This window comes from Pelobates fuscus, chromosome 5 (assembly GCF_036172605.1).
Source record: "Pelobates fuscus isolate aPelFus1 chromosome 5, aPelFus1.pri, whole genome shotgun sequence".
Taxonomy (NCBI): Eukaryota; Metazoa; Chordata; class Amphibia; order Anura; family Pelobatidae; genus Pelobates; species Pelobates fuscus.
The window spans coordinates 158,398,329-158,415,045 of NC_086321.1; the positions used below are offsets into that span (position 1 = coordinate 158,398,329).

The window sequence follows — 16,717 nt, forward strand, 5'->3', positions numbered from 1 at the left end:
AATGTGATAACCTCTGCTGCGTGGGCCAGTAATTACATTATAAATGGAAGGGAAGACCGCACATGCCCAAATTGAAACCATTGAAATTCCAAATCCATCCAAAAATACAATGACACAGGGTAATGGACTACTTGGCTTGTGGTAAAGCCTAAGACTGACAGAAGTTGACAAAAGGTGGAGCTCTACTATCAACTTTTGTCCAACCCCAGCATTCATCACAAGTGACAGCTGTGGGATTCAGGCATGGTCTCACTCATTGTAAGATGCCATCTATGGAAACTCCTACCGGGTCCTCCATAGACCTTAGTATTGTACTTTTGTGGCTACTGTCAAATGAAGCATGTAACGGACAGTTTTGCACACAAGAGGTTAAAAACTGTTTAGGCGATATTCCCCTTTTCAGATGCACAGGCAGCTACTGCAATCACCAATCTCGCGAATTGCAAGCACATGAATTCACCAATCTCCTGAACCGCAAACACATGAATTCACCAATCTCCCGAGCTGGAACCAGGGGAATGCTCCAAACTCCCGAACAGGAAACACACGAATGCTGTAAACAGCCTAACAGGAATAACCATACGAACAGCTTACACTCCTGGCAGTCGCACTGTAACCGCATACAATCCAATTCCCCCCAAGAACGAGACGACACTTCGTTTGAGGGTCAAGCAGAACTGATTTACTGGGGCTCCCTGCCCGGCTTTTATGCAGGTCTCCCACCTGGTGGATACTCCTCTAGGGGACCAGATGGAAGACTGGGAAACATATTGGACATTGACCAATCACAAGCTTACAATCCCACAATGCATCACAATCCCTCCTCTCTTTCCTGGAGATAATTGGGAAGTAATCCAATTATCTCCAAGGACAGAGGCAAAACTCCATTAACCACATGGCAGACAAAGGACAATAAAATACATAAAAATGTATACTGTTACATTTATCACATAGAACATACACATTCTACCTATCCCCAGATAGCTTAGATCTGAGGCACATTATTACCGGATGGCGCTCAGATCACATACATACAGTTCAATCGCCATGGAGCCAAAGTCTTTCATACAGTCTTTCAGTATACGGCTGGGCTCCATGGCATAGCTATCTGGGGTAGCATGGCTTTAACAGTCTGCAGAAAAGCAAGAACCAGCCTTTCTGCAGGGAAATAAAAGGTTTAAACTGCCGGGCCATAGTCTAAAGGGAGCAGACGAGCATCCAGGCTCCTCCAGTGCACAATGGCGAGGTTGGTTCCGCCACAAAGCACCATGAGCCGAAGTAGACCTCCATTTAAAAGATGGCGGAGGCCCCGAGGGACAGCTTCTGGTAAGTAACATTTCCTTCCTCTGCTCCTGGCAGCCACCGGGCTCTAGCCAGATATGCCACCTTCAGGGAGCTTTGCAAAATATGCAAAGACCCCCAAAAGTTACAAATCCACCATAAGCAACATTTAAGCTAACAAGCCTATTAGGCTTGATAAAGGCTTCTCCGTGAGCCATACCATTGCTTCTGTGATTAATATATTGCTCATTTTTTAATGCGGTCCTTGTTCCTGGTCCTATCCGTTTACTAATGAGCCATTTTGAGAGTTTCTTGTTCACATTATGATGTATCCAAACTAGCACGCTCTGTGTCCTCATGGAATCATGAGGAAAACGAAAGGGATACGCTAAACCAGCGTTCACCCATGAATTTGTATGATGCATTAAATTATGAAAAATCTGTAATTTAAAAAACTACTTGCACTTGATGTTCATGCACTTTAAGGCTATGCAGGGTCTGCAATGAGGTCTCAAGAAACCAGGATGTAACTCCGATCATTGAATTTTCTATAGCCCCAATGTGCTTATCTTATAACAAGTACTTTGAGGGCAAAGTCAAAGTTTCAGGGAAGGTGTTATTCAGCTGTTCAGTTTCTGGGATATGTAGTTAATTTGTCAACATTTTGCGAACATAATGTATAGTGTAAATTAGCAAAAAGGAAAGCACTTCAGGCTGATGGGTAATGAGAGAATTGGTGGGCTTGTGTCGCTAAAGTCATTTTTTATTTTTTTTAAACCGCACACTACAAATTAAAGCCGCAAACCTCTCACTCAGCATATGTTACTGTAACCTACAAATTGCGCCTCGTATTTGAGTGCATGAGTGCCCCTTTTTAATTTCGAAACACATTTAATTTCCTACCTAACTCAGTCCCAGAGCTTACTATCATTGCGGTACAAAGTTGTAAAGATGATGAAGTAAACATCCCCATTAAACAATCCCGAGCAGAAGGTTTGGGTTTTATTTGCCAGAAGAGCCTCCTTTTGTGTCAGGCTGTTAAAATCATATTGACACAAACCAGGGATACTGCACCAACAAATAATAATGATACCATAACCACTACAAAGAGCTGTCAAGCATTTGATTTTTAGACTGCAACCTTGAATATGTGAAAACGAATGCTCTGTCTGAGCAGCTTATCGCCTGTTGTGTGTATCTTGTTTACTAGAGCTGTTTTTATGATTTTGCATGTCCTTGTCCTTATATTGGATATGTTTCCTCCAGCTCATCCAATACCTTGGTCATCATATTTTATTGGATCTGGAATGCCAGATGTGCTGTTTCTGGTGCTGAATACATTATTGGCAAATATTCTGACATCTATTGATTAATGCAAGTTAGCAGCTTTCCTAACTAGTGCTTTTGCATTAATCAATTGTTTGTGCATGTCTATCTATCTATCTAGCTAGTTAAGAAGCCTTTGATAAATGTTCTTACAGCCATTTACAAAGCATCAGAAAAGATGTAGTCCACAACATTTGGCCTGATCATGCAATAGTCTCTCTCTCTCTCTCTCTCTGTCTCTTTCTCTCTCTCTCTGTCTCTTTCTTTCTCTCTCTCTCTCTGTCTCTTTCTCTCTCTCTCTCTGTCTCTTTCTCTCTCTCTCTCTCTCTCTCTCTCGTAATTTATACACACATACATTATGTTATCATTATGGCATCAGCCTTCATTACTACACTAGCTATTCTACACATTTTGTTGCTGTCTGTACTCACTCTCATTTCCTCTCTTCTTGCACTTACCACCTTACTACTACAGAGCTGTATCCATTTTTTGGCATATTTCTAACAAAATGTATTGGAACAAGATATGAAGCAAAAAATAATCTTTTGGGATTTGCCACCTGCACGATGTGTGAAATTTGTGGCTTTGGCATATTAAAAGAATGCAAAAGAATCAAGCCACTTTTTAGAGAAACTTACTTAAAATGTAATGAAACTGCGCCACCACCTGGCTGATTGCAAATCTGCATGTGTTTTTCCACGCACATTGTAGACAACGAAGGCAACTGGACATTTGTCAGGTTTAATATATAGCAGACACTTAAACAAGTAATTCATCTTTTTTTTTTAATTTATTTATTTTTTTCTTTTCACGTTGACCCTGATAATCGTAAAGGTGATACTCATTCAGTTTTGACTAGAGAAGCTGACCTTGATTGCATGTGTTTTATCTTTGTCGGTACAGCTATTATTTTTTTTATCTGATACATGTCACTTGAATACTGGGATGATTTTTGGTTTTCCTTCCCTTTAGGAAGGTTTACGTTGATTGTATTGTCATTTTCAATCAGACATTTTTAATGCACAGTATATAATTTTATTATTCTGTAGAAATCCAGTCTATTGTAATTTGTGTTTTCTAAACATGCTATTTTACAGCATTACCAACTTTTGCAATCACAAAGAAAAATCTTACGTTTTTAAATGCAATAGGACAGCGTAATTAAGTTGTAACCAGGCATTAACAATTTTTTTTTCATTTTTTTGTTGATTTGCACTTGAACCACTGGGATAGTGTTGTATAAATTAGACAGATTATCTTTCACACCTGAATACATTTGCAGAGTATGAATAAATCGAACGGACACGCCATTTCCCTGCTGACATACTTATGTTTAGTGCTTCTGCAGACAATAAAAAAATGTTTAATTCCCAGTGTTGATGTGATAAATAATCCAGCATTAATGCTTTAAAACTCTACCATTGTGGCTCTGTGTCTTTCAGTACGAAGTGATACGAATGCCATTTTTATTTTCAGAGTGGCCAGTTGGAGCCCCTTCTGTCCAGATTCACAGAGGAAGAAGATTTACAGATGAAAAGAATGCTACAGAGAATGGATGTTCTTGGAAAGGTCAGGAACGTATTCTAGTGAAATACTATATTCAATGTGTAGGACATGTCAAATGTTACTGTGAATCTCTGGGGGAGGGGGTGTCATATTTGCAAAACTGTAAAAGACTTTGACAAAACAGATACTCACAAATAATATTAGAATGTCAAGCAAAGACCTTAGAACAGGCAACCTGTGCTGGCATGTTCCTAATTAAATCTGAGTTCTTGGAGCACAAATTGATATGTGCTCAGAGAGCGGTTCTTCAGATTTCACACGCAGAATAGAGGCACAGAATTCAGGGAGAATAATGGAAACGCACTAGGAAGCTCACATACTGAAGCATTGCATTGGTTGGCAGATCAGAAACACTTGGCCTTACCTGACTGGCCTATTTCGGAACTGCTTTGAAACTCAGAATCGTCTTTGATCTATGTCCTTATTTCGTACATGAAATGCTGTGCATGTATGTGCGTGTGTTTGAGATATATTATAAACATCTGTTAACTCTTGATTGTGCTTTTCTACATAAGCAATTTTGAGATTTATACTGTGGAGTTTAATTTACTTGAACACTTAATTGTGGTGAATTGAAAGCAAAACATCACATCTGGGCTACATTTTGGACATGCAGATTTTTAACTTGCCATAGTTTACATTTGTAAACCTCAAATGTACATTCTTTTCATTTAATGTACTCCCATAAATTATTTTTAGTACCGCATTTCCTTTTTCAGAAGGAAACATTTGTTTATTTGGTTTAAACTAATGCAGCTAAATAAAAAAACACAAAACAAAATCATTTTGTGTTAAGTTATAAACCTGTATGTACCAGTAATATCCACTGCCAGTCCAAAGATAGAAGACTGGAGAGCTGTTGGGCTTTCGTGACTGTTTTCGAGTGAGGAGAGCAGGTAAATAGCACAATTTTACAATATAATATAAAATTGTGCTATTTACCTGCATGCCATGTATGCTGTTGTGTTGTGGCACTGCAAGACTATATGTTATGTATATTCATATGCACAGGAAAAATAAAGAATAAAAAAAAACAAAAAAACATACACACGTTAATTAAACAAAATTACAAAAAAACGGGATCAGCACGCCAAGTGACTTTGAAACCTTTTTTTTTATTTTATTTTATTTTTTTATTTGCACAGTGCTGCTAAAAGGTTTCCTACCACTGAATTGTACCAAGAGACTTTTTCCCATGTGCACAGCACTTTGGCTTCATATCCCATACCTTGCTAAAATCTCACGCATATTTACTAGTTAATGAGATGTATGCCTTTTTAACACTTCCGAGCTAAACAAATGTGTACACTAAACCGTGCCTATGAGACAGACATGCTGAAAACGTTTGTTTTACTTTAAAAATGTAGACTTCAAAATATCAACATTAAGAAGCTGCACAATCTTATAGTGATGCTACAATGTTGATGCATTAAAAAGTCTGGTTTGTAATGACAGACATTAATACAGTGCTAAGCATATTGCCTAACTGGTGCTATAATGACATCTTATGCCATAGGTTTAGGCATAATTGGGGTTATTAGGCTGATAATCAGAGACTTTACAGTCCACATAATCTTTGAGTCAGGTACCGCTAACCCTAAGTTCCCCAACCTGAACTCATCTTAGTTTAACCTTTCTTGTCATTATAAAACAAAAACAGGTTATTTTGATTGGTGCCGTTTCTTTAAAGATTTGTGGTGCAGGTTTTGGCACCTCGCACAGTTGCCTAATTAAGCACACATGGCAAAATCTATATGGGTGTGTATCTGACTAAGACACTGGAGGTATACTACAGCTGTGTTGGGGGATACGGTAAGCCAGGAGACAGGTACACTAAATAAGAGAGGTAAGGAATCAGACAGAAGGGGGGGTTCTGATACATCTGGGCCTTCTTCTTTCCTGTGGTACGGTCTGAGTGTATGAATGCATATAATCTTCCCTTCAATTACTCATATGCTGTATAGTCAGTCAAGTGCTGGCATAAACTGATTTCAAAGCCTAATTACTATTTAAAGCTAGACTTGCAACGATGAGCTATAAACATTGTGAGCTCAGATGGTGCACTAAATCAATGCCATAGTATTTTATACATCTGAAATGGTTGCTCTAGACCTCAGAAATGTCAGCAATATCAGCAAGTCCTTGAAATTCCTTAATAAGCATTAATTTGAATAAATGTGTTGATGTTGAACCGCAATCTTTCTTAATGAAATGCAAACAAAAGAATACTTTTGAAGTTAGTTGTAACTAAGCATTTGTTAGAAGCACCTTTTAAAGAAACACTATAAGCACAATAGCCACTGCAGCTTGTTGTTGTGTTTATGGTCCTAGGAGTTCCTCCTCTCCCTCTTTCCCTCAATGTACTTACTTGGTGTTTGCCGTACTCTGGTCACAGCGTATTGTTATGGTTTTATGCATGGAGTTTTCCATTGAAGAACCTGTCCTGATACCAGCACAATTTTGTGAGTTTTTGCTAATAGTTACCTTCACAGAGAGGCAAGATATTACATCACATGATGTTACATAAACCATAAAAGGATTATTTGGAAAAATGTGGTCCCTTTGATATGTGCCAAAATTGGGACAGACTTTCTTTGATTGTTGCTTAGTTTTTATATCTTAGGAGGAAATATATTAATATATCACCCGATTCTTACGATTAAAAGAAAACTGTCCCCATTTCCTTTTTTATTATTGACCGTAACAGTTTCCAACAGTTAGAACGTCTACATGTTTTGTGTTATTTTTTTTATTTAAAGGGACACTATAGTCACCAGAACAACTACAGCTTATTGAATTTGTTCTGGTGAGTAGAATCATTACTTTCAGGCTTTTTGCTGTAAACACTGTCTTTTCAGAGAAAATGCAGTGTTTACATTACAGCCTAGTGATAACTTCACTGGCCACTCCTCAGATGGCTGTTAGATATCCTTCCTGGGTCATGGCTGCCTAAAATGCATCCAAACATTCAGTATATCCTCCCCCTGCATGCAGACACTGAACTTTCCTCATAGAGATTCATTGATTCAATTAATCTCTATGAGGAGATGCTGATTGGCCAGGGCCGTGTTTGAATTGTGCTGGCTCGGCCCCTGATCTGCCTCCTTGTCAGTCTCAGCCAAACCTATGGGGAAGCTTTGTGATTGGATCAGGCCACCACTTCTGATAATGTCAGCAGACAACTTTTTTTTTCTGAGGCAAACAGCATGCAGATCTACAGCTTCAGGCTTGAATACAGTAAGATTGTTCTATACTTATGCAGTCATGATGGGCCCATTGGGGCTAGATGGTGGTTTTAACACTATAGGGTCATGAATACTTGTTTGTGTTCCTGACCCTATAGTCATCCGTTAAATACAATAGGCGCTTACAAATAAATGTATTTTTTAGTGCATCTCCTGGCCTCCATTGCCCTATGCAGGAAGCTATCTTTCAGCCTTAATAGATGAAAGAGTAATTAAGAGCTAGTGTGCATTCATGAATCGTGACCTCATGCGCAAGCACATGGTTGCTGAAAGGTACACTCTGGGACAGTGTTTGGGATGTAGGAATTATTGGGTGGTGGTTATTGATTGCAAGCTGGGGATCATTATATGAAGAAGGTTGAAATTTAAGATGCACATGGGGGAAAGTTGAGATAAAGTTGTTATAATTTCTTTTAAACTTTGATATTTGAGAGAAAGTAGGGGAGAAAACTACAGGCATTTAATATGGAGGAAAACACTTATAAACAGCCCACCATATCTTACAGACACTGGTTTAGAACTTATAGTATGTAGGGTGGGATCTTTTGCAGGAGAACATTATGGGACTGGAAAATGCGTTTGAAGCAAAGGAATCTAATCATTTAATTGGACACTATAGTCATCAGAACAACTACAACTTATTGTATTTGTTCTGGTGAGTAGGATCAGTCCATTCAGGCTTTTTGCAGTAAACACTGTTTTTTTTCAGAGAAAATGCAGTGTTTACATAACAGCATAGGGATACCTCAACTGGTCACTCATCAGATGGCTCCCAGAGGTGCTTCCTGGGGCAGTACTGCAAAGTGTGACTGACATTCAGGGTCTCCGCCCTCTGCATGCAGACACTGAATGTTCCTCATAGAGATTCACTGATTCAATGTAACTCTATGAGGAGGTGCTGATTGGCCAGGGCTGTGTTTGACTTTTGCTGGCTCTGCCCTTGATCTGCCTCCTTGACCGTCTCAGCCAATCCTGTGGGAAAACATTGTGATTGGCTCATATCACCACTTCTGATTATGTCAGCAGAATACAGGCAGAGGCAACAACTGCAGACTTACATACAAGTAAGACATTACTATATTTAGGGAGGCAAGGGGGGATCAGGGCGGCTAGATGGTGATTTTAAATATATATGTTTAGGAATACATGTTTGTGTTCCTGACCCTGTAGTGTTCCTTTACAACTTAAAATGTGAGGCAAACATGTTCTTGAAACTACAGACCAAATTATTCCTTTTACCAATGATTACTGAATGTGCAACCTTATTGAAATATCCCAGTTGTGTTGTGTATTATTGTGATTTCTACACCTTATTTATCATGGCAAGCTTTAATAGTTATAGTTTAGTTCAGACTCAGAACCTACATTTGAGATGCACCCTTAAGTGGTTTCACATCTTAATTCTAGAAGATCCCATTACCAGCTGTCTCCCTTATGCATGATGACTGAGAAAGATCCTCTTAATGTGATCTTTACTAGGCACTCACTAAACTAACTCACTTTGTACCATCTCTCAACCTTCTGGGTAGATGAACCAGTATAGGCAATCGTAGGCAAAGAAAGACAATTGCAGGATGTAGAACTTGTACCAAGCATAAGTGCAGGAGTTCTCCTACCTAGAGGCTGGGAATGTCAATTTATCATGATATTGAAATCACATACATAATGAAGTATTTTTCAGAGAACTCTGGGACCATTTGGGGATGTAAGAATTATTGGGTGGTGGTTATTTATTGAGTTATAGCCGGGGATCATTATATGAAGAATATAATGATCTAAAGATAATTTTTCTCTGTCTTAAAGTAACCTGATAAGAATTGGGCCTTAATATCTACCTTTCCTATGTCTAAACATAATTTACCCGTACATGATGCAAGTAGTCTGCTCAAAAATAATGGGCCTTGCACCCCTCCCCCCTTTATTTCTGTTCTTGTATTGTTTGAATAATAGAGTTGTTTAATTTGACAGTATTGCAAGTCCAATTATATTCAAATGACATTTAATAAGGACTCTCGATATGAATGGTTGAGCAGGTGCACATGTAAGCATGGCCAATGCGTCCATAAGGCGGCACAAGCGGCAGCCTTCGGGCGCACCGGCCAGGTGGGGCGCAAGATCAGAGTGAACGGCAGGAGGTGGGCGCACAGCAGGGGGGGTACAAGAACACTGGGACTGGGGAGGGGGGTGGAAGAACACTATGGGACTGGGGAGGGGGAGGAAAGAACACTATGGGACTGGGGAGGGGGAGGAAAGAACACTATGGGACTGGGGAGGGGGAGGAAAGAACACTATGGGACTGGGGAGGGGGAGGAAAGAACACTATGGGACTGGGGAGGGGGAGGAAAGAACACTATGGGACTGGGGAGGGGGAGGAAAGAACACTGGGACTGGGGAGGGGGAGGAACGAACACTATGGGACTCTGTCTTAAAGTAACCTGATAAGAATTGGGCCTTAATATCTACCTTTCCTATGTCTAAACATAATTTACCCGTACATGATGCAAGTAGTCTGCTCAAAAATAATGGGCCTTGCACCCCTCCCCCCTTTATTTCTGTTCTTGTATTGTTTGAATAATAGAGTTGTTTAATTTGACAGTATTGCAAGTCCAATTATATTCAAATGACATTTAATAAGGACTCTCGATATGAATGGTTGAGCAGGTGCACATGTAAGCATGGCCAATGCGTCCATAAGGCGGCACAAGCGGCAGCCTTCGGGCGCACCGGCCAGGTGGGGCGCAAGATCAGAGTGAACGGCAGGAGGTGGGCGCACAGCAGGGGGGGTACAAGAACACTGGGACTGGGGAGGGGGGTGGAAGAACACTATGGGACTGGGGAGGGGGAGGAAAGAACACTATGGGACTGGGGAGGGGGAGGAAAGAACACTATGGGACTGGGGAGGGGGAGGAAAGAACACTATGGGACTGGGGAGGGGGAGGAAAGAACACTATGGGACGGGGGAGGAAAGAACACTATGGGACGGGGGAGGAAAGAACACTATGGGACTGGGGAGGGGGAGGAAAGAACACTATGGGACTGGGGAGGGGGAGGAAAGAACACTATGGGACTGGGGAGGGGGAGGAAAGAACACTATGGGACTGGGGAGGGGGAGGAAAGAACACTATGGGACTGGGGAGGGGGAGGAAAGAACACTATGGGACTGGGGAGGGGGAGGAAAGAACACTATGGGACTGGGGAGGGGGAGGAAAGAACACTATGGGACTGGGGAGGGGGAGGAAAGAACACTATGGGACTGGGGAGGAAAGAACACTGGGACTGGGGAGGGGGAGGAACGAACACTATGGGACTGGGGAGGGGGAGGAACGAACACTATGGGACTGGGGAGGGGGAGGAAAGAACACTAGGTGGGGAGAGAGAGGAACATTAAGGGGGGGCACTAAGGTGCAGGGGAGGGAAGGGAAGGAAAAAGGAACACGGGGGGAGCACTAAAAGAGGAGGGAGAGGAACATAATGGGGGGGCACTAAGAGACTGGTAAGGGGGGTAGTTGAACACTAATGGACATGGAGGAGAGAGGAACACAGCGGGAGACATGAGTGGGGAGAAAGACACACATATGGGCCTGGGGGTGAGAACGTTCACAGAGGGGCTGGGGATGAGAGTGACACACAGAAGGGCCTGGGTGTGGAAATTCAAAGAAGCTGGTGGTGAAAGAGACACAAAAGGGGCTGGAGTAGAGGAAAAAGAGACACACAGGGGCTGATGGTGAAAAAGAAATACACAAAGGAGCTGATAAGAGTAAAAGACACAAAGGGGCTGGGAGAGAAGGAGACACATAAAAGGGATGGGGGGAGTAAGATTTACAATGGGGTGGAGTAAGGGAGGTGTAAAACACACAATGGGGAAAAATAGGGGATAAGATACAAAGGTGGTAAGACATTTAAAAAAGGTATAAGAAACAAAAGGTGGGTTAAGGGACACACAGGTGGAAGATGCTTTGGGGGGAGGGGGAGGCGGCACCAAAATCATCTTTGCCTGTCTACCCAAAAATCCTTGCACCGGCCCTGCATGTAAGGGATAAACCTCAATTTGTTGCTCCTTGTCCTCTTCCCTCTCCCATTCCATAATGTCCTCTCTCCCTCTACCTCCAGCAAAGTATTAATTGGAACAGTGTGAATGTTGCTTCAATTTAGAAAGCCTTAGAAAAAGGAGTGCGACTGATGGTGGATGCAGAACAGACCTACTTCCAACCTGCAATAAGCCGACTGACATTGGAGATGCAGCGCATATTTAACAAAGACCGACCTATTATCTTCAATACGTACCAATGCTACCTAAAGGTGGGACATCATTTCCTGTTTCTGTTTATTATCTAGTGTTAAAATCCTAGGCTTTTCTAGTAAAAAGAATACCCAATGAACCAACACATATTAAGTGCTTTTATTTTGTATTGGCCTCATGTTTTCAACTTTTAAATCTCTTCAGCTTAGAAAAAAAAGAAATCCTCCTTTTCACAAAGCAATTTCCTTATTATAGGTTCTACGGAGTATGTACTCCTTTCAGCCCATGATAAATCAGTGTGAGCATTACTGACACGACTCTGCCCCACAGCCAATCACTGCATGTTGATGAAATACTATACATTACATACTACTGGCTGAGCCACACTGTACACTTTCCAATCAGGAAGAAGAGAGAGGATTTAAATGTGGTGAAAAATACAGCATTGATATGAGACCAAACGCACTTAAGTTGTGTTGTATACTGCCTCACTATTAACTTGTGCTGTACAATTGCCATCTATTTATTTATGTATTTTATTTATTTACTCCCAATAATGTTAAAACAATAGGTTAATGAGTGATTGATAAAGTCTATAAATAATTGAGTGATGCCACATCTGGTTAGGCAGCTTATACTGGTCCTAGCATATCAAAGTCCTTAGCTCCCATTAAACTCCCCAAGTCGAGTGATATTTACAAGGCTGATGATTACCTCCAAATTCTTTTTAAAGTTAAAACATTTATTCAGGCACTTTACATTGTATGTTTTCCAGTTACATTGTAAAATTGATCGAATTAATCTGGTTTCTTAAATATGTTGAGGATCTTATGATGTATCTATTATTTTCCAATGTTGTCACTTTTTCTCTTCAATTATCATTGTCCTTACATTTTATTTAGGAAGCCTATGACAATGTGACAGCTGATGTAGAGTTATCCCGAAGGGAAGACTGGCATTTTGGTGCTAAACTGGTCAGAGGTGCATATATGCAGCAGGAGAGGAGCCGTGCCGCAGAAGTTGGATATGACGACCCAATAAATCCTACGTATGAGAAAACGAACGAAATGTACCACAGGTATGTGCTACATAAAAACACAAATGTACATTAAAATACTAAAGTTCTGCATTCAAATTTTGGGGCATTCTGCATTATGAAAACTGTGGGGTAAGCAGCACCCAATGCAATCACATTCCTGGCTGGACTGCTGGAGCCACAGTAGAAGGGCTTGTTTTGTCAAACTGTTCATAAATTGCACAACATAAACTAGAAGCATGCACTGTACAAATGCTGTAGTGGTTATGGTGCTTAGCATACCACTTTGAGAAGTTATTTAATAACCTGCATTTTAGTTTGTGTAACAACTTTCCATGAGGATTTGAGAAACATGGCAGGTACATGCTGTGTCTGGCATATGGGTGTTTTGAGAGTACAAACCTATGTGGCAGGAACACAGACATATGACTGAACTATTGACTTAAAACAATCCGCTGTCTACCTGGGATGTTTAACCTTTGAAAATGCTTGTAGAGAAAACAAAAATCAAGCCATTCCAGTTTGAGATTAAAAGGGTCAGTCTAAGCATTATTGCAAAATGCATGGTCTTTAGAGCACCCGAGCCCACTCTACTGTGTGAGAAAGCAGAGTCTCGGACTGTGCATGTCTGTTCTATGGCACAGCTGAACTTAAACGCAGTGAACTTTGGTGTTTTTAAACTGAGGATTTTATAGCGGCTGCTACGTGATTATTAAAATGCTCTGTGTTATTTTATGTTAAGAGGGCAAAAACAGTATACTGTATAGCAGGGGTCGGCAACGTCTGGCATTTCAGATGTGGGGGACTATATCTCTCCTGATGCTTTATCAGCATTATGGTTATAAGAGCGTTATGGAAGATGTAGTCTACAACATCTGGAGCTGTAGGTTGCCTAGAAAGATGGTGTCATAAGAAAGATGTGTAGGTTTTTTTTTTTTTTGTTTTTTTTTTATATAAAACCTTTCATTAAAAGGTGAAAATAGGGGTGTTTTTTTGTTTTGTTTGTATAGATATTTCTCCATTATTAACTTTTCATAGTATTAACCCCTTAAGGACCAAACTTCTGGAATAAAAGGGAATTAAAAGGAACACGCTCTGATGTATATATAGATAGATTGATTTAAAAACACTAGAAGGCCATGATATATTTGTATCAGTCATCCTATTGAGCAGTATTGGTCCAGATATGAGGAAGAGAGGAAAAGGTTTAAAGGCTTGCTATTTAAATAGTATGTTCGTCCAACAAAAAAAAAAGAATAATATTAGATAGAATATTATGTTTGTTGTATTAGTCCAGTAGACAAGATGGCAATGATACTTTTCCCACATATATCTCACTTTAACAGTGCTCTCACTACTGCAAGGGAGTCTGGGTAGGCATATGCAAATGAGCTCAACAAATAACCAAATTTTTGCCTATAATTCCACTTAAAACATGAATTCCTTGGAGTATGTCTGCTGTATACAACCGCTTTGAAACACAACTCAGGAAGAGGAGCAAAGCTAGTGAACCACTCATGGACAGCGGTTTCGTTGTTATTGCAACTCATCAGCATGAGGTTGGTTACTGGCTTACTATAGAGTCTTGGCGTTACTTGTAAAATACATAAAATGTTAGCTCATTTGCATACACCTACCCACCAGAATCCCTTGCAGTAGTGAGAGCACTGTTAAAGTGGAATTTCTGTGGGAAAGCAAGTCTTATTGCTTGACTGGTGTGTATATTTGTGTTTAGCAATGTATTAACTATCCACTTACTTCAGGTGGAAGGGGTTTTCATCCACACCTTTTTTTTCCCCACCACAACTGTGTGTGTGTGTGTGTGTGTATATGTATGTATGTATGTGTGTGTGTGTGTGTGTGCATATATATATATATATATTTTTTTTTTAATTATTATTATTATTTTATATACATTTTTACATTTATTTTACCATGGCCTTTTAGTGTTCTTATAGCTCTTTATTAAACCCATTACTTTCCTTTTCAGAACTGCTTAAGGCAAAATCAAACTCAAATGTCAAGTATGTACTTTATTTTACACCAATTCAGCCATTTAAGATGCCAAGTAAATACAAAAAAAAAATCCTATTCTGAAGAGCCAAGAACATGTCCACTTGTACACTGCTCAGTTAATCAGCTGGGATCTATGCCAGCAAATTGGAATAGGGTGATGATGAGTAAATTACTTATTAACATAATACAGTATCCAACTACTTGATATACCCTATTCACTGTTTCATTAGCTTAGCTTTTAACATTTAATACTCTAAAGTAAAAAGTAGCTTTGAATCAAAAGCTGATTTCATGCATTCTGAAAACATGCCCAGAGAAACCTTTGAAATATAAATGTATCTACTGAAAGGTGAATGTGTTTTGTGCACATGTGTACAACACATACATATACACACACACACACACACACCCCTTCTCTGGTTACAAATGCGTGTCTGTTAGTCCACCCATTGTACAGTGCTACAGAATGTGTTGATGTTTTATACATATTAGTGTGTGTATATATATATATATATATATATGTGTGTGTGTGTGTGTGTGTGTGTGTGTGTGTGTGTGTGTGTGTGTGTGTGTAATAATTATAAAGCACTGTACAATGGGTGGACTAACAGACATTTGTAACCAGACAAGTTGGATGGACAGGAAAAAATGGTTGAGGGCCCTGCTCAAATGAGCTTACATGCTAGAGGCAGTCGGGTAACCTGACACGAAAGTTAAGGGTAGGGTAGAAAGGTTAGTTGCTAGGATAGTTTTCAATGAGGGCTTAGTTCTTTTTTTTTTTTTTTAATGTTTTTTTGTATGTATGTGTATAGGTGTGTGTGTGTGTGTATGTTTGGTATGTCTGGCACTCACCCTACATCACACAAATATAGATGTAAATACTAAGGTGCAGCACAGCGCTGAAAATATATCAAATACAAAAATGAGCGCACTCACTGGATTCAAATAATCAAATTAGCGTATTACATTGCCAAAAAAAAAATCAACGTTTCCACCTTACGGTCTTTATCAAGATACATAAAAGTGCACAAAATTGCTTTAGATAGCGATCCAAAATACAGAAAATATGTATTCGTAAGTGACTTGCCAATTACAGGTGTTAGCAGACAGTCCCCAGTCCCAGTGTCGAAAAACCTAGAAGTGTGCGTCGTGTGTGCGTGATGACATCACCATACGTGATCGGTGGCCGTATGCGTGAGTGTTGCCATAGAAACACAAAGTGTCCATGAATAGAGTCAAATGTGCTTACCACCCAAGAGCATAAAAACAAACAACGGAGGATAGCACAACCTATTATACAAAATTCAATAGCAGAGCTCAATAGCAGTGATTCTTAAGGGGACGATAAGTCATAAAGGCATAGGAGTGCACACCTAGGTAAGTAGATGACCGATATGGGAGCAATCCATGAAGGTAGAGAAGGGTAGAGTAGCCTAGATAGAGCATACTATATGAGTGGAAGAAGCTAGTGTAGACTGAAGAAAATCACTGGTGAAAGCGAATAAATGACAGTAGTGGAAAAATAAAAGGAAAAAGTCAGTACATAAAAAGGAGGAAAAAAGAAAAGAAAAGGGAGATAACAGGGGAAAAGGACAGTGAAATGGATGAAGACCTGGATGAAAAAAGTAGAGAACAAAGAGAAAAATAGATAATAAATAGACTCAATAGAAGTGTAAAAATATATATATAAATACACAGTAGCGCCAAAAGTATGTGATTACCTTACTTTAATGACTGTATCCTCTTGGATATCCAATTCCAGAGCCATAGGCTGTCCATAAGATTTTGGATTTGTGCCCATTCAACCAAAAGAGAATTTGTGTTGTCATGCATTCATGTTGGATACAAACATCTGACTTTCAATTGGCTTTCAAAGTTATACCAAAAGATGCTCACTGGGATGAGGCCTGGTCTGTTCCTGGTCCTCACTTTGTACCAAGGGGCACAATCATGGAGGTACAGGAAAGGGCCTTCCCTAAAACATTGCCATGAAGTTGGAAGCACCTC

General features: G+C 40.0%; 1 protein-coding gene across 1 annotated transcript in view; it reads left to right on the forward strand.

Moving 5' to 3' along the window:
• The window catches only part of PRODH (proline dehydrogenase 1), a 142,422-nt gene that overhangs the window by 114,247 nt on the left and 11,458 nt on the right, over positions 1-16,717 (forward strand). Inside the window, exons 9-11 of the mRNA XM_063454610.1 lie at positions 4,084-4,176; positions 11,571-11,717; positions 12,561-12,736. Of these exons, the coding sequence (XP_063310680.1) occupies positions 4,084-4,176; positions 11,571-11,717; positions 12,561-12,736 (416 nt within the window). The remainder of the gene's footprint in view (positions 1-4,083; positions 4,177-11,570; positions 11,718-12,560; positions 12,737-16,717) is intronic.